Source organism: Martes martes (assembly GCF_963455335.1).
Source record: "Martes martes genome assembly, chromosome: 12".
NCBI lineage: Eukaryota > Metazoa > Chordata > Mammalia > Carnivora > Mustelidae > Martes > Martes martes.
The window spans coordinates 17,924,264-17,943,989 of NC_137900.1; the positions used below are offsets into that span (position 1 = coordinate 17,924,264).

The following is a 19,726-nucleotide window of genomic DNA, read 5'->3' on the forward strand; positions in this document are numbered from 1 at the left end:
TTTGATGGGGGGAGGGGGGGAGGGAGAGGGTGGCTGGGTTATGGACATTGGGGAGAGTATGTGTTATGGTGAGTACTGTGAAGTGTGTAAACCTGGAGATTCACAGACCTGTACCCGTGGGGCTAAGAATACATTGTATGTTAATAAAAAATTAAAAATTAAAAAAAAAAACTAAAGAAAAAAAAACCAAAAAAACTATTCCTGGTCTAGATTTTAAATGAACTCAGTATTTTCCAATGGATTTGCCTTCCAATATACCATATAAAATTGTATTTGCCTCCTCCTCCCACATTCTCGTTTCATTATTTTCTTATGTTTTGAAACAAAATTGTATTTTTAAAAAGATCTTATTTATTTACTTGAAAGAGAGCAAGCAAGAGAGAGAACACAAGGTGGCGGGGGTGGGGCAGGGGAAAGGGAAAAGCAGACTCCCCACTGAGCAGAGAGCCCAATGCAGGACTTGATCCCAGGACCCCAAGATCATGACCTGAGCCAAAGGCAGACTCTTAACCTACTGAGTCACCCAGATGCCCCTGAAACATAACTGTATTTTAAATAACCAGTAGTGACAGCAAAGTAAATACCAGCTTGATACTAGTACTTTATGAGAGTCTGGTGCCAGTTGAAACATAAGCATCATGCTTCTAAACCATCATTTAGCTCCAAAAATAAAGAAAGAAAACCCCACCGACAGCTCGGAGTGGTGTGCAGGGCATTTATGACACTATTTCCTAAGACTGGGCATTCTGGAAAAACCCAAGATCTCCGCTGCACCAATGGAGAAATTCACGGGGTACCTTAGCTGTACAAGTAAGTGTATATGTCTTCCTTCTCTCAGAACCTGAAAAAAAGTAATCTAAATGCACGCGTTTCTGGAAGCCAGTGCACTAGGGACCACCACAATACCCTCATGATGGAACTCCAGCAGAAGACAGACTGCGGAGCTGAAGTTCACCACACTCCTCTGGAGCTGGAGCTCCATGGGGTTCTCTGGCTTCTGACCAAAGCACTTCGACCATCCTTCCGTCCACAGCCACATGCTATCTAGAGAAGGAAAGCATGCATCCGCTAGCAGGGCCAACGCCCCTGAGGCACTTTACCTTGTTCTGCTCACACACATACTGTATCCTTAGAGTGTCCATGGCTCTGATCATGGCTTGCATGGCAGTGAATATGTTTTGGTAAACCAGCTTCGTGAACCCCTTTCTATCTTCATCGCTGTAACCGGATCCATGAATGATTCTCATTTGCTTGATAAAGGTGCTTTTGCCACTTTCACCAGTTCCTGGTAAGACAACACAAGGGGGAAAACACAGTCAGTGGTCTTTGAAAGGAGCACGCTGAGAAAGAAAGACCCTCCTAGCCATGTTGGTCTATATTACGAAGAATAGGTTGATTGGGTGAACATGAACTTGGAAAGGGCCTGCCAGTAGTATAGTAGTAGTATCCTAGACACCAGGCAGAGGGGTCCCTATCTTCTACCCTGTGCTTTAGAAGGCCTGATGTATCTCTCACTCTTCCTCTCTTACTCTAACACACACACACACGCACACACACACACAATTTACTACAGGTACATGAGTGTCTCTGTGCCTTGGAGTAATAATTCTAACCATCAGCTCTTGTAATTAACACCGTCTTGGCCCCAGGGAACTGCTTCCCCACATCCCTTGTCCCGGGCTCCTTCTGACAATAGGCAACTATGTCCAAACATTTGAGGGTTTCATCACTGCCCATACAGCAGTGTTGGTGACGGAGGTTGCCTCAGAGCTCGGGGAGCATTTGAACAAGAGGACAGAAGTCTGATTCACCTGCCCATTCCCGCCTTTCAGATACATGAACACAAGTGATCCTTGCACAATCACCATCCCCAGTTTTGCCAACTGCCTGTATTCTTGCTCCTCCTCTCATTTCGCTTTGTAGTTCAGGAGCTCCTCCAAAGTCACAATCCCTGCACATGGCACCTGAGGAACAGTTTACGCATCAAACCATTCCTACTACTCTAAATTGGTAGGGATGTCCAGATATGACGTGTGAAATATGATGCCAGGACTTCATGTTAATATCAGACCGAGCGATTGCACGAAAAAACAATGAGAGTTCTACTTTAATGAAAGAGATTGATATGATGCAACTGAAATATTTTCTAACATTTTCTGTGATAACTTATTGTACCCAAAATGAATATAATGTTACATGTCAATTATATCTCAATTAAAAAAAATAATTTATTGTACGAGATCCCATCACCAGGTTGGCTTTCTCGCTCCTCCTGCAAACTCACAACCACAAGTTATGTTCTATTTGGGGTCCATTTTCAAATCTCAATATTGCTTTAAGGATTCTGTAACAATTCAGGTTGGTGTGCCCCAAGCAGGGGCAAATTTCAGATTGAAATTAATGAGAAACTATCTCACAGCTAAAATGATTCAGGATAAATTCTAACTTTGAATAGATGAGTTGTACAATAGTCAAAATATATTTAACAAAGCTATTGCAAAAAAGTTGTCTCACTATTTCTGTAAAAGGAACACAACTTACATGATTATCTTAATTAAAATATACCTGTTGATTTTTCTATAAGGGCAGCAAAAAATTGTGGAATAGAAAATGGTTAATTAAAAAATCTTTACTATTCACCCATATCTCATTGACCCAACAGAATACCCAGACAGTGCAATTATAGATAAATTCAATCAACTTTGATACTTCGCTAACCCTGAGTCACATAAAAACCATAGTTGTACACATCTTTTTTGACATTTTAGTTATGAAGTCATGTTCATCATGGTAAGAGGATAGAACATATTGATAGCAGTTTGTTAGCTTGATTATAATCTGTAACCATCTGGACTTACAGGATGTGGGTCTCTGTGTGGACTCTTACATGGGCCTTGCGAACATCAGGATATAGGGCCTATCACAAGAGCCCTGAGAAGCGCTTAGGAGACTTGCCCAATTTCTCCACATGGATAGTTGAGATACACCTGTTAGTGTTTGATAAGAATTTTCCTTACAAGAAAAATGTTCCTTTAGATTAACCTTTTCAAAACACAAACCTGCTTTTCTATCTCCCCAACCTCACTCAGAAACCTCAACACCTACCCTCCCAGCCTGCTCAGGAAGAAAGACAAACCTCCTCACTATGGCCACCCACTATGGCCCACACCACTGTGCGGTCTGCCCCCTCCGTCTTCACCGGCCTCCTCTCACACAGGCTTCCTTCCACCCTCTGCTTTCTGGCACACTGGCTTCTTGCAGATCTTCCCTTCTCACCGCTTTGGCTCATGCTCTGCATGTTCCTGGAACGGTCTTCCTTTGTCCCGCTCGCCTTGGCTCTTGGCCTGGCCTCCCTAATGAAGTCAGGTTCCCTGACTGGAAGTTCTCATGGTACCAGTTGTAGCACATGTTCTGGCTGCACTTTTGCCCGTTAAAATCATTCTCCACTTGACACGCATCTTCTGTGCCAGGCCCTGAGCTCCATAACGGGAGAGGGCGGCCATGTTTGTTTTTACTCACACTGTCTCCCCTTGTGCCAGGATAATCTGACAATGGGCACATGCTTAATAAGCTTTTAAATTACTTTAAATTGTGGTAAAATAGACATATGATTTACCATCTTCATCATTTTTAAGTGTTCAGATCCTAAGTGTTAGTACATTATAGAGACTATACGTTGTATAATCTCCAGAATTCTTCCTCTTGCACACGCATTAAACAACTCCCCCTGACTCCCTGCTCCAGCTCCTGGGGACCTCAATTCTACTTTCTGTCTCTATGCATGTGACTACTCTAGATACCTCATAAAAGCAGGATCACGTCAGTATCTGTCTTTTCGTGTCTGGCTTATTTCACTTAGCATAGTGTCCTCAAGGTTTGTTCAAGATGTTGCATGTGACTGGATTTCCTTCTTCTTAAAGACCTGCATAATATAGCAGTATTTTTTGAGTACATAATAGTAATTAAGAATATACCCAATCTCAATTACCTGGATACTACAGGTATGGGCCACAGGGTAGGTTATCCTCTCTCAACCTGAGCTCTGTGAGTGGCATGACTTCAACCACAGCAGGAACCACCATGAAAAGTGGCCAAGCAGGAGGCTTACCCTGATTCTCTGTGACCCTTTCTGGGTTACTCCTCTTTCCCAATATTGGCAACTATTTGGGTAGTCACTGTGTGGCAGCTATTTTATACAAACGAAGTCCTATCTTCTTGCAACCACCCTGTGAGGTTTGTACTGTCACCTTTGTTTTACAGATAAAAAAAACAAACAAACAAACCTGGGGCTCACCAGATTTCCATCGACAGATAAATGGATAAAGAAGATGTGATACACACACACAAACACACACACAGAGGAATATTACTCAGCCATCAAAAAGAATGAAATCTTGCCATTTGCAATGATGTGGCTGGAACTAGAAAGTATTATGCTAAGCGAAATAAGAGAAAGACAAATACCATATGATTTCACTTATATGTGGAATTTAAGAAACAAAACAGATGAACACAGGGGAAGGGAAGGAAAAATAAAATAAGATGAAAATTGAGAGGGAAGGAAACCATAAGAGATGTCTAACTCTAGGAAACAAACTGAAGGCTGCTGGAAGGGAGGTAGGTGGGGGGAAGGGATAACTGGGTGATGGATATTAAGGAGGACACTTGATGTAATGACACTGGGTGTAATATGCAACTGATCAATCACTAAATTCTACCTCTGAAGCTAAAAAAAAGGAAGGAAGGAAGGAGGAGAGAAGAAAGGAGAGGAGATAGAAAAGGACAGAAAGAAAGGAAGAAAAAATGAAAGAAAAAGAAAAGGAAACTTGGGGCTCTGATTAGTTAAGTGGTCTCTGCAAAACCATACCATTAGCAAGAGAAAGACAGGGCTTTATTCGATCAGACTAATGACAGACTCTTGTCAGGGAAAAAAGTCAGGGTCATGACCAATACAACTCAGCTCTACTGGTCTAAGGAAGACAACTGTGAGGTTCACAGCCACACACTGAATCCAAGCCCCAGCAGAGCCGCCATCTTGCAAACACACGCTGCCAGGCTCAAGGAAGAACCTTCCGACAAGTGAATGTTCTCACAAGCAGGCTCACTGCTACCTCACTTCACCTCTGGAGGCAGAAAAGGTGGGTGCTGTCTTCCTATGTCAGAGATGGGGGAACTGGCTGTGAGTCAGCAAACAAGGTGAGGTTGGGGCCAATGGAGAGCTTGGGGCTAGAAGACAGGCCGCTGATGCCTCAGCCTTCAGGTTCACCAAAAGCATCACCTCCCCTGAAGGAACTGTTTTCCCTTCCAACCACTCAACAGTCAGGCCAGCCCCCTTGGAGCTCTCTAAGCCCATGGGACACCCTGGTCCCACGCCATAATTTCTTGTTTGCAGATCTCTCACTGCTGAGTCCAGCAAGGGTAAAGCTTGAGAGTCACGCATTTGGGTACCATGAATATTGCCTGCTACATAGTTAGCTGGTGGTCAACGGATGGCGAAATGCAGATATGAACGGAACAAATGTGAGAAACCAGGTTTTTTTAGAGGTCTTGTATCATAGTCAATCACATAAATACAAAATATGAATTGTCTAGAGGACTGCAGCGACATCAGGTGCCCCTGAAGCTACCATTTCATGATGGCTCTTGGCTGCCCAAATCACATACAATAACATGAGGACCTATGGGGACTGTATACTTGCTGAACATGGTCCCAAGTCCCAGATTACATTACATCTCTGCTCTTACAGGATCCTGGGGTCCCTGAATCTCCTTTTGTCTATGACGCTGCCATGCATTTTTCTGTTCCATGCCAGCAGGGTTGACCCATGGTCCAGTGCTCCCTTATCCCAAGCAAATACTAATCCTTCTGCATTTTTAGACACCATGAAGCTGACGTCAAAGGAGAGATTATGTAACTATCTCGAGACAAGCTGTGATTTTGGCCCTGAGACCAGAAAGATGACTCAAGACTCAGCCCAAAGTTCTACCAAGGTAGAGAACCTTTTTAGTTATAAAAGACATTCACCTACAGGAGCTTAACGCCAACCCCATCACCAGCCTCAAACATAGAAACAGTTTTTAAAAGTCATTGATTTTTCCTTTTGGACAGGGAACATTTCAAAAAGAAAATGTTAAAAATGATTTTAAATGCTCATTTTAAAAAGATATAAACTTATGTGATAAATACCAGTATTTTTAAATACCAGGATTTTTAAATATTCTTCAGTTCTGTATTGCGGTTATTTGGAAAATAAGAAACCAGACATGGAGCAAGAAAGGCCAGGTTAAAGGCAAAAAGAGAGGCTGAAAGACATGCTCCAATGGGGGCTAAGGTCCAGAGAAGAGAGTCTCAGGGTGGCAGGTCAACAGCCTCTCATGTAAGCCACAACCCAACCCAGTTAGAACCTACTTTGTCCAAAAGGGTAACTGAAAATTAGAGAGATTACATCTTTTATTTAATCTTTGCCCAAGGTCGCTCAGCTTGGAAGTGTTGGGTCTTGGGTTTAAATTCAGGTCTGTGTTGGTATGTGTCTTTCCCATGATAACACCACGTGCTAGTTTTACACTGAGCGTTTCTCCAAATAAATGGTCAAGTCCCACCCTCTTATCGTTTTAAGCACAGTCTTGGTCTGGTACTGACACTGCAACACTCGGGGCTTTATCTCGAATCCTTCAGAGCTCTGCTCTAAGTGAGAAGTTTCCAGCAGTAGATGGGGGCCACAGAGGGGAGAGAGGTGGGGGTCTCTATGACAGCTGGGACTGGGACCAACCAGAGGAACCAAGAACCAAGGAACCAAGAAACTCAAGTCAAGGATCTGAGCTGACTTTCCTCATTTGTTCTCAGCAGAAACTCAACACTCATATACGGAGTGCAACTGTTCATTCTGTTCAAGTAAAAGATCTAAAGGATATGATTTTTAGAATGAAAATTATTGGTGACCGGAGGATTAGGTGACTTAGCTTTTACCTCCCATCTAATCGTGTTTTAGAAGGTGTGGTTTGGGTCTGAAGCTTTGTTTCTTGTATCTTTGTGAGGACTTTCTCTGGGGTTCCCCCACAAAATCACCATGCTACAGCAGATAGTGAGGACAATGGGAGCCCTCATTCTGGGTGCAGCTTTCTATTTTACAGGGAGGGGGAAAGGCTTCGGTTGGAAGGTGAACTTTGGTGTCGGGCTACCAAGGGATTCGATGGAAAGTGACAAGGGAGAGTGGAAGGGTGCAGAGGTGGGGGGAGCGGAGGAGACTACAGACCGGAAGGACTTTCACTCCTGGACCCAACGCTGTTAAAACACCAGATGGGTAAAGGAATAAAACTAATTCCATTTCTAGATTCTGTTCCAAATATTAATAAAGGAAATGGCTCTTTTCCCCATTTAGTTTTTACTTCAATGTTTTCATATTTGGAGGAAAAAAAAAAACCCAACAACAACCAACCATGGTTATAAGTACTTTTAAACTTTCATTATGTTTGAGGTCACCATCATCCTACTACAAGTGTCCTCTGTACTGAAATCAGCAGATCACGTCTCAGTAAGGCCCTGTGGCCAGTAACAGAATCCCCCCAGAGGTTCCAGGACCCATTCTCTTGTTCTCTGGCTCAAACTGCGCCTCAAGTAAGGCTCACATACTCCCCTGAGTCTCTCACTGTTAAGCTCTGCCTGGGCTCTCTGCCTTTCCCCAGCCCCTTAAATAGGAGTTATTTCCTTTCCCAGAATAGCCACTCAGAGTGGTTAAAATGAACACACATAGCTTGCTACTGTAGCATGCTTGGCACACACCATATGCGTTCGTTCTATTTCATATAATTTATGTTCTATTTCAAGTTAAAACTCACCCCTTACAGGCTTTTTGCTTTCTGTGGGTGAGGCATATGTACCTTCGACCTTGCGGGGCTGCAGGCTATCCTACAAGACCCCTGCCGCTGGCATTTACTTCGTCACAATCTCCCAAAAGCCCATCATCTGCATGCGCGTCTTGTGATTTTTTTTTTTTTTTACCATACTCATATACCACCTATATGATTTTTTATTATTTAGAGGAAATTTTTAGCCAAATAAGTTTGTTATGAAAGGAAACATGAATATTGTAAGTGAAAAACCAGTGCCATTTGCCATGATTAATCTAATTAAATGTATTATAACAAAGTAAGCCTACAGCAATATTCCAACTAAAAACATCCTGCCTAGCAGTGATCCAGGTATCACATTTTGGTAAAGAATACACACCAATTATTATCTTCTTTATATGAAATTTGCCTTTTTACTTAAAGGAACCTCCCCCTCTTTTTCCTCTAGAGACTTCTAGAATCCTACCCATGAATCTCATCCAAATGCAAAAACAAAAACAAAACCCCCCCCACAAAAAAAAAAAAAACAACCTGAGGGTTAAAACTCATGTTACTGAAAAGGGGCCAACAAAATGCCTCAGCACTAAAATTCTAAACTCTGAGATTTGAGTAAGCAATGTGAGACTCAACTTTCAGCTTAATTTTAAATACAGAAAAGCTCATGGGGAAAAGAAAAAAAAAAAGTTGCTTTTTAGGAGCCAAGAGGGAACAGAGGCCAAAGCAAAACAAATCCTTTGCAAGTGAAGACCAAGGACATCTGAACAGTAAGCCGATTGTTCTGGAGTTCACCTACAATCTTTTGTAAAGACAGCCTCCCCAGGAGCCAAAGCAAGGAGCTGATAAAGCCTTCTCAGATGGGCAGAGCTGTCTCCAATATTCTGGGATGTTTTCTGAAACCATCTGTGAGAAGGCATTGTTTTTTTAGCTCAGCTTTACAGAAGATAAAAACAGAACAAAATAGAAATCAAAACATTTTGAATGGAGACACAATTCTGGAGGTTGGTATAAATGGTCTGAGACCTACAGGCAGATGAAAGCGTGGACCTACAGAGGTGATGGGCAGGTGGGCTCTGTAGGGCCTTACTGTCCTTATTTCCCTGCTATCTCTGGAGCCTTAAACACAGCACGCAGTAGGAACCTAAGGAACCCGTATTTGTGAAGGGTTATCTGTTGACTAAGACAAACAGGATGATCATGATTTTCAAAAAGCAATAGGAAGTAGGTTTGTCTGGCTAAGAGAAGGTTCAGCACCTGGATGGGTCTGTTGAGTAGACAAAGCCCACCCTCCCCCACCAAAAAGGAGCAGGTGCCCCGCAGCTTGCCCTTCCTGGTGAGGATACCAGGGACCAGGGGCCAGCCAGGTAGGGAGGCTCAGGTTCTAAAGAATGGTTTTCTGGTCGTGGGGTAGATGAGTTAAAAAATTCTTTACATAAAATTGTTAGGCAGGAGCAGTTCTCAGCAGCAAGGAGGGCTACCCAGGGAGAGTGTCTCAACTTGGTGCTTTCTGGCTCCTATAACTCACAGCTGACCTTGGGAAGCAGCCACCCCACATAGTAGGAGTTTCTGCACCTGTGAGTGTTACAGCCCTGGTGCTTGTTGTTCTCAAGATACCGAAGGACGACGGCATCTGGCTAACATTGGGGAACATTCCAAAGCATTTCTCACTGTGACATTGGAATGAATGTTTGTGTTCCACCAAAATTCATCTGTTGAAAACCTAATGCCCATGGTGATGGTCTTAAAGGGACCTTTGGGAGGTGATTAGGTCATGAGGATAGAACCCTCATGAATGGGATTCATGCCTTAATAAGAGAGACACCAGAGAGTTCCCTCACCCCTTCCACCATGTGAGGACATAAGGGGAAGTCTGGAACCTTGAACTGAATGCTCACCAGAATCAGACCACGGGGACACTCTGATCTCTGACTTCTTGCAGGAACCTAGGAATATCCATTTTATCCACAACTCCAGGGATTTTAACACACCCAGGCCACAAACACTTCAGAAAGCACTTTTCCAGGGCTCTTTCGAAGGCGCCATCCACTAACACAATCTACCTGGGACAGGAAGGAATGCTCAAGGTTTTATATCCTATTTGATTTACTTGGTGGGTTTTTATACCAAACTGCAATTTAATTTCTGCATAAATAAAATATCCCCCACGGGAGCTCTGTTTTTCCATTTCTAGAGGGAAAACACTTTCAGCGTGCCATAAAGATGCACTTATTCCAGTCAATCCTGTCTCCTTCTGCCCAGCCCCCATGTCACCATCACAACCATGTCACCTTCTCCAGCTTCTGTGCTTGCAAACAGAGGAGGTGCTAGTTTTCACCATAAAAGGAGAAGCAGGAATGTTCCATGAACAGAGAACTGGAAACAACTAAAGACAGGGTTCATGGCCACTCTCTCAACAGAAGAGGGGAATACAGGGTTTTTGAAACAAAAAGGGGAAGCTGCAAGAAATTAAGTGAGGAGGTTCAGTAAACAGTTTGAGATTTTAAAAAATGACAATGAAACAATGGGGGAATTCAAAGATGCCTTGTATTTTATAGTCTTTCTGTTCCACATTAACCTGCAAAATCTTTATTGACTCACCAAGAAGAGCGGGATTCCTAACAATTCCAATGGCAATTCTTGCCATTTTCCATCATCTTTGATCCGCATTTTGTTGAAGAAGGTATTTAAGTTCAAACATGACTTCTGAGTTCTTATATCAAGGCAAAGCCAAAAGTCATGCTAACAATGTTAAGCACAAAGAATTTCTGAATAATTGTTTTCCTGATTTTCAAAAACCATGTACTTCTCAGTTGTCATAAGTATATTTCAAAGTTGAAGGAAATGGGACAAGGCTAATTTTTACTCTAAGTTGAGTTATTTACCTACAGAACCAAATTTCTCTAATTTGTTCTAAATGTGGTATTCTGGGCACCTGGGTGGCTTAGTCATTAAGTGTCTGCCTTTGACATACAAATGGCTAACAGACATATGAAAAAATGTTCATCATTATTAGCCATCAGGGAAATTCAAATCAAAACCATATTGAGATACAACCTTACACCAGTTAGAATGGCCAAAATCAACAAGACAGTAAACAATGTGTGCTTGTTTACTGCCTTGTTAATTAAATGTGGAGAAAGGGGAACCCTCTTACACTGTTGGTGGGAATGCAAGTTGGTGCAGCCACTTTGGAGAACAGTGTGGAGATTCCTTAAGAAATTAAAAATAGAGATTGTATCTACAATTATGATTCCTCAATTTTACTATGAGGTGCCTGGATGTTTTTTTTGAATTTATAATCTTGGGGGGGGACCTTTCTACTTCTAGTACATGAACACTTGTTCCATTCGCAAGGTTGGGAAAATTTTCATGAAAAATTTGTTCCACTATATCTTCTAGACTTCTTTCTTTCTCCTCCCCTTCAGGGATTCCAATAATTCTGACGTTGGAACGTTTCATGGCATCATTTATTTCCCTGATTCTGTTTTCGTGGCTTCTAAGCTGTTTGTTCCAGGCTTCCTCCTGATCCTTTCTCTCTATTTGTTTGTCCTCCAGATCACTAATTCTATCTTCTGTCTCAGTTAGATACAATCTCTTGAAAGCCGCTAGGACAAAGAACCTCCTTACATACAGAGGAAAGCCCATCAGAATAACGTCAGACCTGTCCACAGAGACCTGGCAAGCCAGAAAGGGCTGGCAAGATATATTCAGGGCACTAAATGAGAAGAACATGCAGCCAAGAATACTTTATCCAGCAAGACTGACATTCAAAATGGATGGAGAGATAAAGAGTTTCCAAGACCGGCAAGGCTTGAAAGACTATGCAACCACCAAGCCGACACTGCAGGAAATATTAAAGGGGGTTCTATAAAAGAGGAAAAATCCTAAGAATAGCATTGAACAGAAATATAGAGACAATCGACAGAAAGAAAGACTTCAAAGATAACACAATGTCAATAAAAACGTATCTCTCAATAATCACTCTCAATGTGAATGGCCTAAATGCACCCATAAAACGACACAGGGTTGCAGATTGGATAAAACGACAGGACCCATCCATATGTTGTCTACAAGAGACCCATTTTGAACCTAAAGATACACCTAGACTGAAAGTGAAGGGATGGAGAAGCATCTTTCACGCCAATGGGCCTCAAAAGAAGGCCGGGGTAGCGATTCTCATATCAGATAAATTAGATTTTAAACTAAAGACGGTAGTCAGGGATACAGAAGGACACTACATCATTCTTAAAGGGACTATCCACCAAGATGATCTAACAATTGTAAATATCTATGCCCCCAATATGGGAGCAGCCAATTACATAAGAAAACTATTAATCAAGATAAAGAGTCATATTGATATGAATACATTAATAGTAGGAGATCTTAACACGCCTCTCTCAGAAATAGACAGATCATCGAAGCAGAAAATCAATAAAGAAATAAGAGCATTGAATGACACATTGGACCAGATGGACCTCATAGATATATACAGAACATTCCACCCTAAAACAACAGAATACTCATTCTTCTCAAGTGCACATGGAACCTTCTCCAGAATAGACCACATACTGGGTCACAAATCAGGGCTCAACCGATACCAAAAGACTGAGATGATTCCCTGCATATTCTCAGATCACAATGCTTTGAAACTGGAGCTCAATCACAAGGAAAAGTTCAGAAGGAACTCAAATACCTGGAAGCTAAAGACCACCTTGCTTAAGAATGCTTGGATCAACCAGGAGATCAAAGAAGAACTTAAACAATTTATGGAAACCAATGAGAACGAAGACACTTCACTCCAAAACCTATGGGATACAGCAAAGGCGGTCCTAAGGGGGAAATTCATAGCCATCCAAGCCTCCCTCAAAAAAATTGAAAAATCCAGAATACACCAGCTGTCTCTACACCTTAAAGAAATTAAAAATAGAGCTTCTCTATGACCCTGCAACTGCACTCCTGAGTATTTACCCCGCAGATACAGATGTAGTGAAAAGAAGGGCCATATGTACCCCGATGTTCATAGCAGCAATAGCCACAGTCGCCAAACTGTGGAAAGAGACAAGATGTCCTTCAACAGATGAAAGGATAAAGAAGATATGGCCCATATATACAATGGAATATCATGCCTCCATCAGAAAGGATGAATACCCAACTTTTGTGTCAACATGGATGGGACTGGAAGAGATTATGCTGAGTGAAATAAGTCAAGCAGAGACAGTCAATTATCATAAGGTTTCACTTACTTGTGGAGCATAAGGAATAACATGGAGGACATGAGGAGATGGAGAGAAGTGAGTTGGGGGAAATCGGAGGGGGGAGATGAACCATGAGAGACTGTGAACTCTAAGAAACAAACAGGGTTTTGGAGGGGAGGGGGGTGGTGAGTTGGGTGAGCCTGGTGGTAGGTATTAAGGAGGGCACATATTGCATGAAGCACTGGGTGTGGTGCATAAACAATGAATTTTGGAACACTGGGGAAAAAAAAAAAAAAAGCATCTGCCTTCGGCTCAGGTCATGATCCCAGGGTCCTGGGATCGAGCCCCGCATCAGGCTCTCTACTCATCGGGAAGCCGGCTTCTCCCTCTCCCACTTTCCCAGCCTGAATACCCTCTTGCTGTCTGTCAAATAAATAAATAAAATCTTTTTTAAAAAATGGTATTCTTTAAAAATGCGATAAAATTTGTTTGCCTCGGTATTAACTGCTTTATGTCAGGAAACAGTTGTGACTGATTACACGTCATTGATCTCTTGTAGGTAGTCCCATGATTCAGAGGTCTTCGTTACTTACAAACATTATTACTGACTCTTCTATAAAGACTTACACAATTTCATTCATTCTGTGGCAACAGGTCATCTGTAACACATTACACAGAATCCGGAAAAGTAACAGTTTATAGAAGTAACAGTATACAGAAGCTTAAGAATCAAATGCTTGTTAGTGACAAAATTCTCTTTTGGCAAATGCCCTAAACACCAATCATTTTTCTCTAAAAATGGAAAACTATTCAAATAAACTCTATGGCTGACAGGTAAAATATTAGCAATTTCATTAGAAGTACAACTCATCTCACTTGGAAAGGAGGGTCACGAGATCGCTTTCTGCTCTATGATTCTGACTCATCCTTGGTTTCCTTTCCAAAAAGACAAATTGTAAGCAATTTCATAAATAGTTTTAGAATCGTCTACCGTTCACCACGCCTCCTGAAAAGTAACATCTTCCCCCTATTCTTACAGAAACATTCACCACGAAGTCATAACACCAGGGCACAGATAAGACTTTGGCCTCTCAACTTTTGAAAGAACAGAGGAGTAATTTTTTTTTCCTTTTTCAAGTTTTTATTTCAATTCCAATTAATTAACATACAGTGTAGTGTTAGTTTCATGTGTAGAATTTAGTAATTAGACACTTTTTTTTTTTTTTTTTAAAGTAGGCTCCATGCGCAGGGTGGAACCCAATGCAGGGTTTGGACTCACCGCACTGAGATCAAGACTTGAGCTGAGATCAAGAGTCAGAGGTGTAATTGACTGAGCCATCCATATGCCCCTGATTCAACACTTCTGTACAGTACCCAGTGCCCGGGGTGCCTGGGTGGCTCAGTCAGTTAAACGTCTGCCTTGGGCTCAGATCATGATCCCAGGATCCTGGGATTGAGCCCCAGCATTCCTGCTGGGCGGGAAGCCTGCTTCTCCCTCTCCCACTCCTCCTGCTTGTGTTCCCTTTCTCACTGTGTCTCTCTCTGTTAAATAAATAAATAAAATCTTTAAAAAACAAAACAACAACAACAACAATACCCAGTGCCCATCACAAGTGTACTCCTGAATCCCCATCACCCAGTGAACCCACCCTCCCACTAGGAAGTATCAATCTGTTCTCCATGATTAACAATCTGTTTTCTGGTTTGCCTTTCTTCCCCTACTCCATGTTCATATGTTTGGTTTCTTAAACTCCACTTGTGAATGAAATCATATAGTATTTGTCTATGAGGAATGACTGAACACTCAAATGGCTAACACTACCTTGAGACTCATGTGAAAACTTGTTCTCGTACAAGTCACCATCATCTAAAATCAAACTTTTGCACACACTGAGAAAGAGGAGAAGGAGTACAGCAAAGACAAAAATTACTTAGAAGAAAACAAAGCAGCTCTTTTTTTTTTTTTTTTTTTTTTTAACAAAGCAGCTCTTAAAGGAGAATGGATTTAAAATCCTTGAACCCTACTAAGAGCGGGCAAGGAGACAAGGTAACCATTTTGAAACACTAAAGCATCTTGCTAAAATACCAGCAACTCTCTGATCCACTCTTCTTTCCATCCCCTCCCAGCCCAAAGATACATTTAAATGAAAATAAATTTTTACTTAAACGCAAGTGCAGCTACATGTAGGATCACGTTAAAAATGAAAACTATAGCAGCATTATTTACAAAAGCCAAGATACAGAAGCAGCCCAGTGTCCATCGATTGGTGAATGGATAAAGATGCGGTGTATGCATGTACACATTTTGTATATATACATATACACATAATAGAATATTACTTAGCTATAAAAATGAATGAAATCTTGCCATTTGTAACAACATGGATGGAGCTAGAGAGTATAATAAGTGAAATAAGTCAGAGAAAGACAAACATCCTATGATTTCACTTGTGTGGAAGTTAAGAAATAAAACAAATAAGCAAAGGGGAAAAATGCAAGAGAAATAGTCAAAGCAAGAAACAGACTCGAAATTATAGTGAACAAACTGATGGTTACTAGAGGGGTGGGGGTGGGGGGATGGGTTACATAGATGATGGGGATTCAGGAGTGCACCTGCTGTGATGAGCACAGGCTATTATCTGGAAGTGTTGAATTATTGTACTGTACACCTGAATCTAATATAATGCTCTATGCTACCTGAAATTACAAAAAAAAAAAAAAAAACCTTGCGTAAATAAAAAATAAATTAAAAAACAAAAGAATTCCAAAACTGTAGGGCTTTAAAAGTACAGTGCAGTACTACTATGTTGGATGAAAAAAGTTAAAAAATTGTTCTCTTTTAGTCCTTCTCACCATTCTGGCAAAATATGGTATTAGTTTTACTTGGACTTAAGTAGACATGCAAAAAAGTATACAGTAGTGTTCAGCCCACCATGGTGATCAAAGTATGTGAATTTACCTATGAAAGGTCTAAGAACAAAAGGGTTAAGTCACAGCAGTATATTGGCAAGGTCATCAACCACTTAAAACTCAGGCCATGTCATTTTGCCTTCCTTCCTCTCGTGCAGCGGTCTGCTCACATGTCCAACTCCTCCTCATGCTGCGCCAGCATCACTTTTTCCATGAATCCCCAGAATTCCCAGGTAGAAATGCTCATTCTCTTCTTCCTGTTCTAACTCTCTGTTTACCTTCCACTACTGCTGCATTTATCACAATATGTGTGTGTTTACATGTATTCAGTAGTCCGTAATTTCCCTTAGATCAGGAACTCTCCTACCTTTGGACCCCAGGACCTCAGACAACATCTGCCATAGAGTAGGTACTCAATAATGATCTGAATATTTGAAGACTTTCCTAGTATCCTGTTCCTTAACATTCCTCATCTGATCCCACACAGTCTTGGAATCTTTCCTACCATTCAATTCAGAAGGGCCTTTCCCAACATACATGAAACAGCCTCTCCTGCTGTAATTCTCCTCTCAACCCCCAAATCAACAAACAAGTTGGTGCCCACTCAACTCCCAAGTTCTCATCAAACTGTCTTTATTATCGCTTCATTCCCTGAAAAAAATTTTTTTCCTCTCTGGTGCACAACTGTGACCCAAGGAAGATCACAGTCCAATTCAGGATGTGCTTAGAGTCATTTCAATCATTGTTTTTTAGCACATTGTCAGTACGTAGGCTAAGCACTAGTTCTAGGGCTATGTCTCCATGCAAGCGGGGAAGGTCAACTCCTTGGTTTCCTTTCTTCTAGGCCAAGATCTCTTTGAGCCTCAGTTTCCCCAAAACCATTAGCTCCTAAATGGTTAAGAGCAAACATTAAGGTAATAATTTTTCAATGTGTGTCTTACTAATACCCCCAAAGTTACTTATATATGTATATATTTAATTTCCAAGAGACAATCTAATGATTCATAACTAATAACAATCCCCAGCCCCACTCATCAAGCTCTGCATGGGGAAATAGGATTTTATTTATTTTTTTTAAATTTTTTTAATAAACATATAATGTACTTTTATCCCCAGGGGTACAGGTCTGTGAATCGCCAGGTTTACACACTTCACAGCACTCACCATAGCACACACCCTCCCCAATGTCCATAACCTCACCACTCTCTCCCGTCCCCCCTCCCCCCAGCAACCCTCAGTTTGTTTTGTGAGATTCAGAGTCTCTTATGGTTTGTCTCCCTCCTGATCCCATCTTGTTTCATTTATTCTTCTCCTACACCCCTAACCCCCCATGGTGCATCTCCACTTCCTCATATGAGGGAGATCATATGATAGTCGTCTTTCTCCGATTGACTTATTTCACTAAGCATGATACCCTCTAGTTCCATCCACGTCATCGCAAATGGCAAGATTTCATGTCTTTTGATGGCTGCATAGTATCCCATTGTGTATATATACCACACCTTCTTTATCCATTCATCTGTTGATGGACATCTAGGTTCTTTCCATAGTTTGGCTATTGTGGACATTGCTGCCATAAACATTCGGGTGCATGTGCTCCTTCGGATCACTATGTTTGTATCTTTAGGGTAAATACCCAGTAATGCAATTGCTGGGTCATAGGGTAGTTCTATTTTCAACTTTTTGAGGAAACTCCATGCCGTTTTCCAGAGTGGTTGCACCAGCTTGCATTCCCGGGAAATAGGATTTTAAAACTATCTAGACTTCTCTTTCCAGGGTGGATTAAAATGACCAGAATGACCATATCTTCTAGTTATCTAGAACCCATCCCTAGTTCATACTTGTCATCCTGAGGTATTATTAATAGTATCCTTTTTCTTTTCTTTTCTTTTTAAACATTATTTATTTATTTGACAGAGAGATCACAAGTAGGCAGAGAGGTAGGCAGAGAGAGAGAGGAGGAAGCAGGCTCCCCGCTGAGCAGAGAGCCTGATGCAGGGCTCGATCCCAAGACCCTGGGATCATGACCTGAGCCGAAGGCAGAGGTTTTAACCCACTGAGCCACCCAGGCACCCCAATAGCATCCTTTTTCATCCTCAAATGTGTCCTGGCTTGGACAATGAAGTATATGATCACCCTTAGTATAACTCTGTCATACTGCAGTGAGAGACACTTGACAGCACCCTTTGATGTTACAACTCTATTTCACTACTTAGCCCAAGGTAAGAAAATCCATCACCAACCAGCTTTTCCTTTTCATAAACCTCCACTCTAACAGCAACAACAACAAAATCCAGCTTTCCAGTAAAACAAACATGTTTCTCATATTGTAAGGATATACTTTTTGACTTTGCTATGAAACCAGGTCAACAATGTTAACCAACTAGATGCCTTGTTACACAGTGGGAAAATGTATGCAAAAGAGGTCAGTTCCACTAAACAAAATCCGTATGTGAGATAGTGATTATCTCCATGAATTATATACATTTTTTCTATTAGTTATGTCTATCTCCAGTGATCTACTTATAGAGGAAAAGAAAAAAAAAAGCTTTCTACCAAAAGCCAATTTGATGTCTCTTCCAAGGCTGTACTTAAACATATGAAAGAAATCGTTACTCTCTTTTCCCGTTCTATCAACTCTAAGCTGCCTTTGCTGTGATAATAACAAGGCTTAGTGCTCCAAGGTGAGGGGAAGCAATAAAGAATCATTTGAGGATTATTTTCATTTTACCCCAATGATACAGACAAGCTCTTGAGGTCTTGACTTTGGAATGATGAAGGAGGCACTATGGCGAAATAACTATAACCAGGTGCTCATTTGGGGTTATTTTTTTTCCCTGGAAATAAAGGGCCTATCTTTCTGAAATTCTAGATTTTCATTTACGTATTTATTTTTAAGAAGGCTCCATGCCCCGCATGGAGCCCAATGCAAGGCTTGAACTCATAACCCTGAGATCAGGACCCAAGCCAAGATCAAGGGTTGGATGCTCAAACAACTGAGCCACCCATGTATCCTGGGAATTCTAGATTTTTAATGTACTAGTCAACTGTGTGACTGTAGACCAATTACTTAAACTCTCTGAACCTCATTTTGTTCATCGGTTAATGAGGGAGAATAATACCATTCCTGTCATCATTGGTTCTAAGAATTAAATTCCCTTTAATTCTAGAAAACAATATTCAAATATTAATTATTATGATATGTGGTGCTAACCACGGAAGGAGAAAGAGGATATAGATGGTGTAGAAGGCTGAATGCATCTGCAGGACAAATTTAGAAACAAAAATCATACCCTTTCAGACCAGGATGTTGTTGGTATTTCTAATAATGGAGAAGTTAGGGAAGTAGTGCCTGTATTCATTTTCTAGGCTGCTATAACCAAGTACCACAGACTGGGTGACTTAGAAATATACAAATTTATTCTCTCACAAAGGTTTCAGAGGGAAAAATCTCTTCCTTGCTTCTCTCCTGGCTTCTGGTGGTTGTTGACAAGCCTTGATGCTTCCTGGTCTGTGGCAGCTTAACTCCAATCTATGCCATTATATTCATTTGGCCATCAGTCCTCTGGGTGTCTGTGTCCAAATTTCACTCATCTTATAAGGACACCAGTCATAATGGATTCAAGGACCACCCTAATCTGGTATGAGTACATCTTGACTTGATTGTATCTGCCAAGACAGTATTTCCAAATAAACTCATATTCACAGATTCCAAATTCATCATGAATTGGGGGCACTCAGGGTCAACTCAGCTACCTGGTTGAGAAAGGTCAGCA

The 19,726-nt window shown here is 41.4% G+C and overlaps 1 protein-coding gene across 1 annotated transcript in view; it reads right to left on the reverse strand.

The window, feature by feature from the left end:
- Window positions 1-19,726, reverse strand: part of GNA14 (G protein subunit alpha 14) — a 195,727-nt gene that overhangs the window by 82,923 nt on the left and 93,078 nt on the right. Inside the window, exon 2 of the mRNA XM_080820526.1 lies at window positions 1,101-1,285. Within this exon, the coding sequence (XP_080676652.1) occupies window positions 1,101-1,285 (185 nt within the window). The remainder of the gene's footprint in view (window positions 1-1,100; window positions 1,286-19,726) is intronic.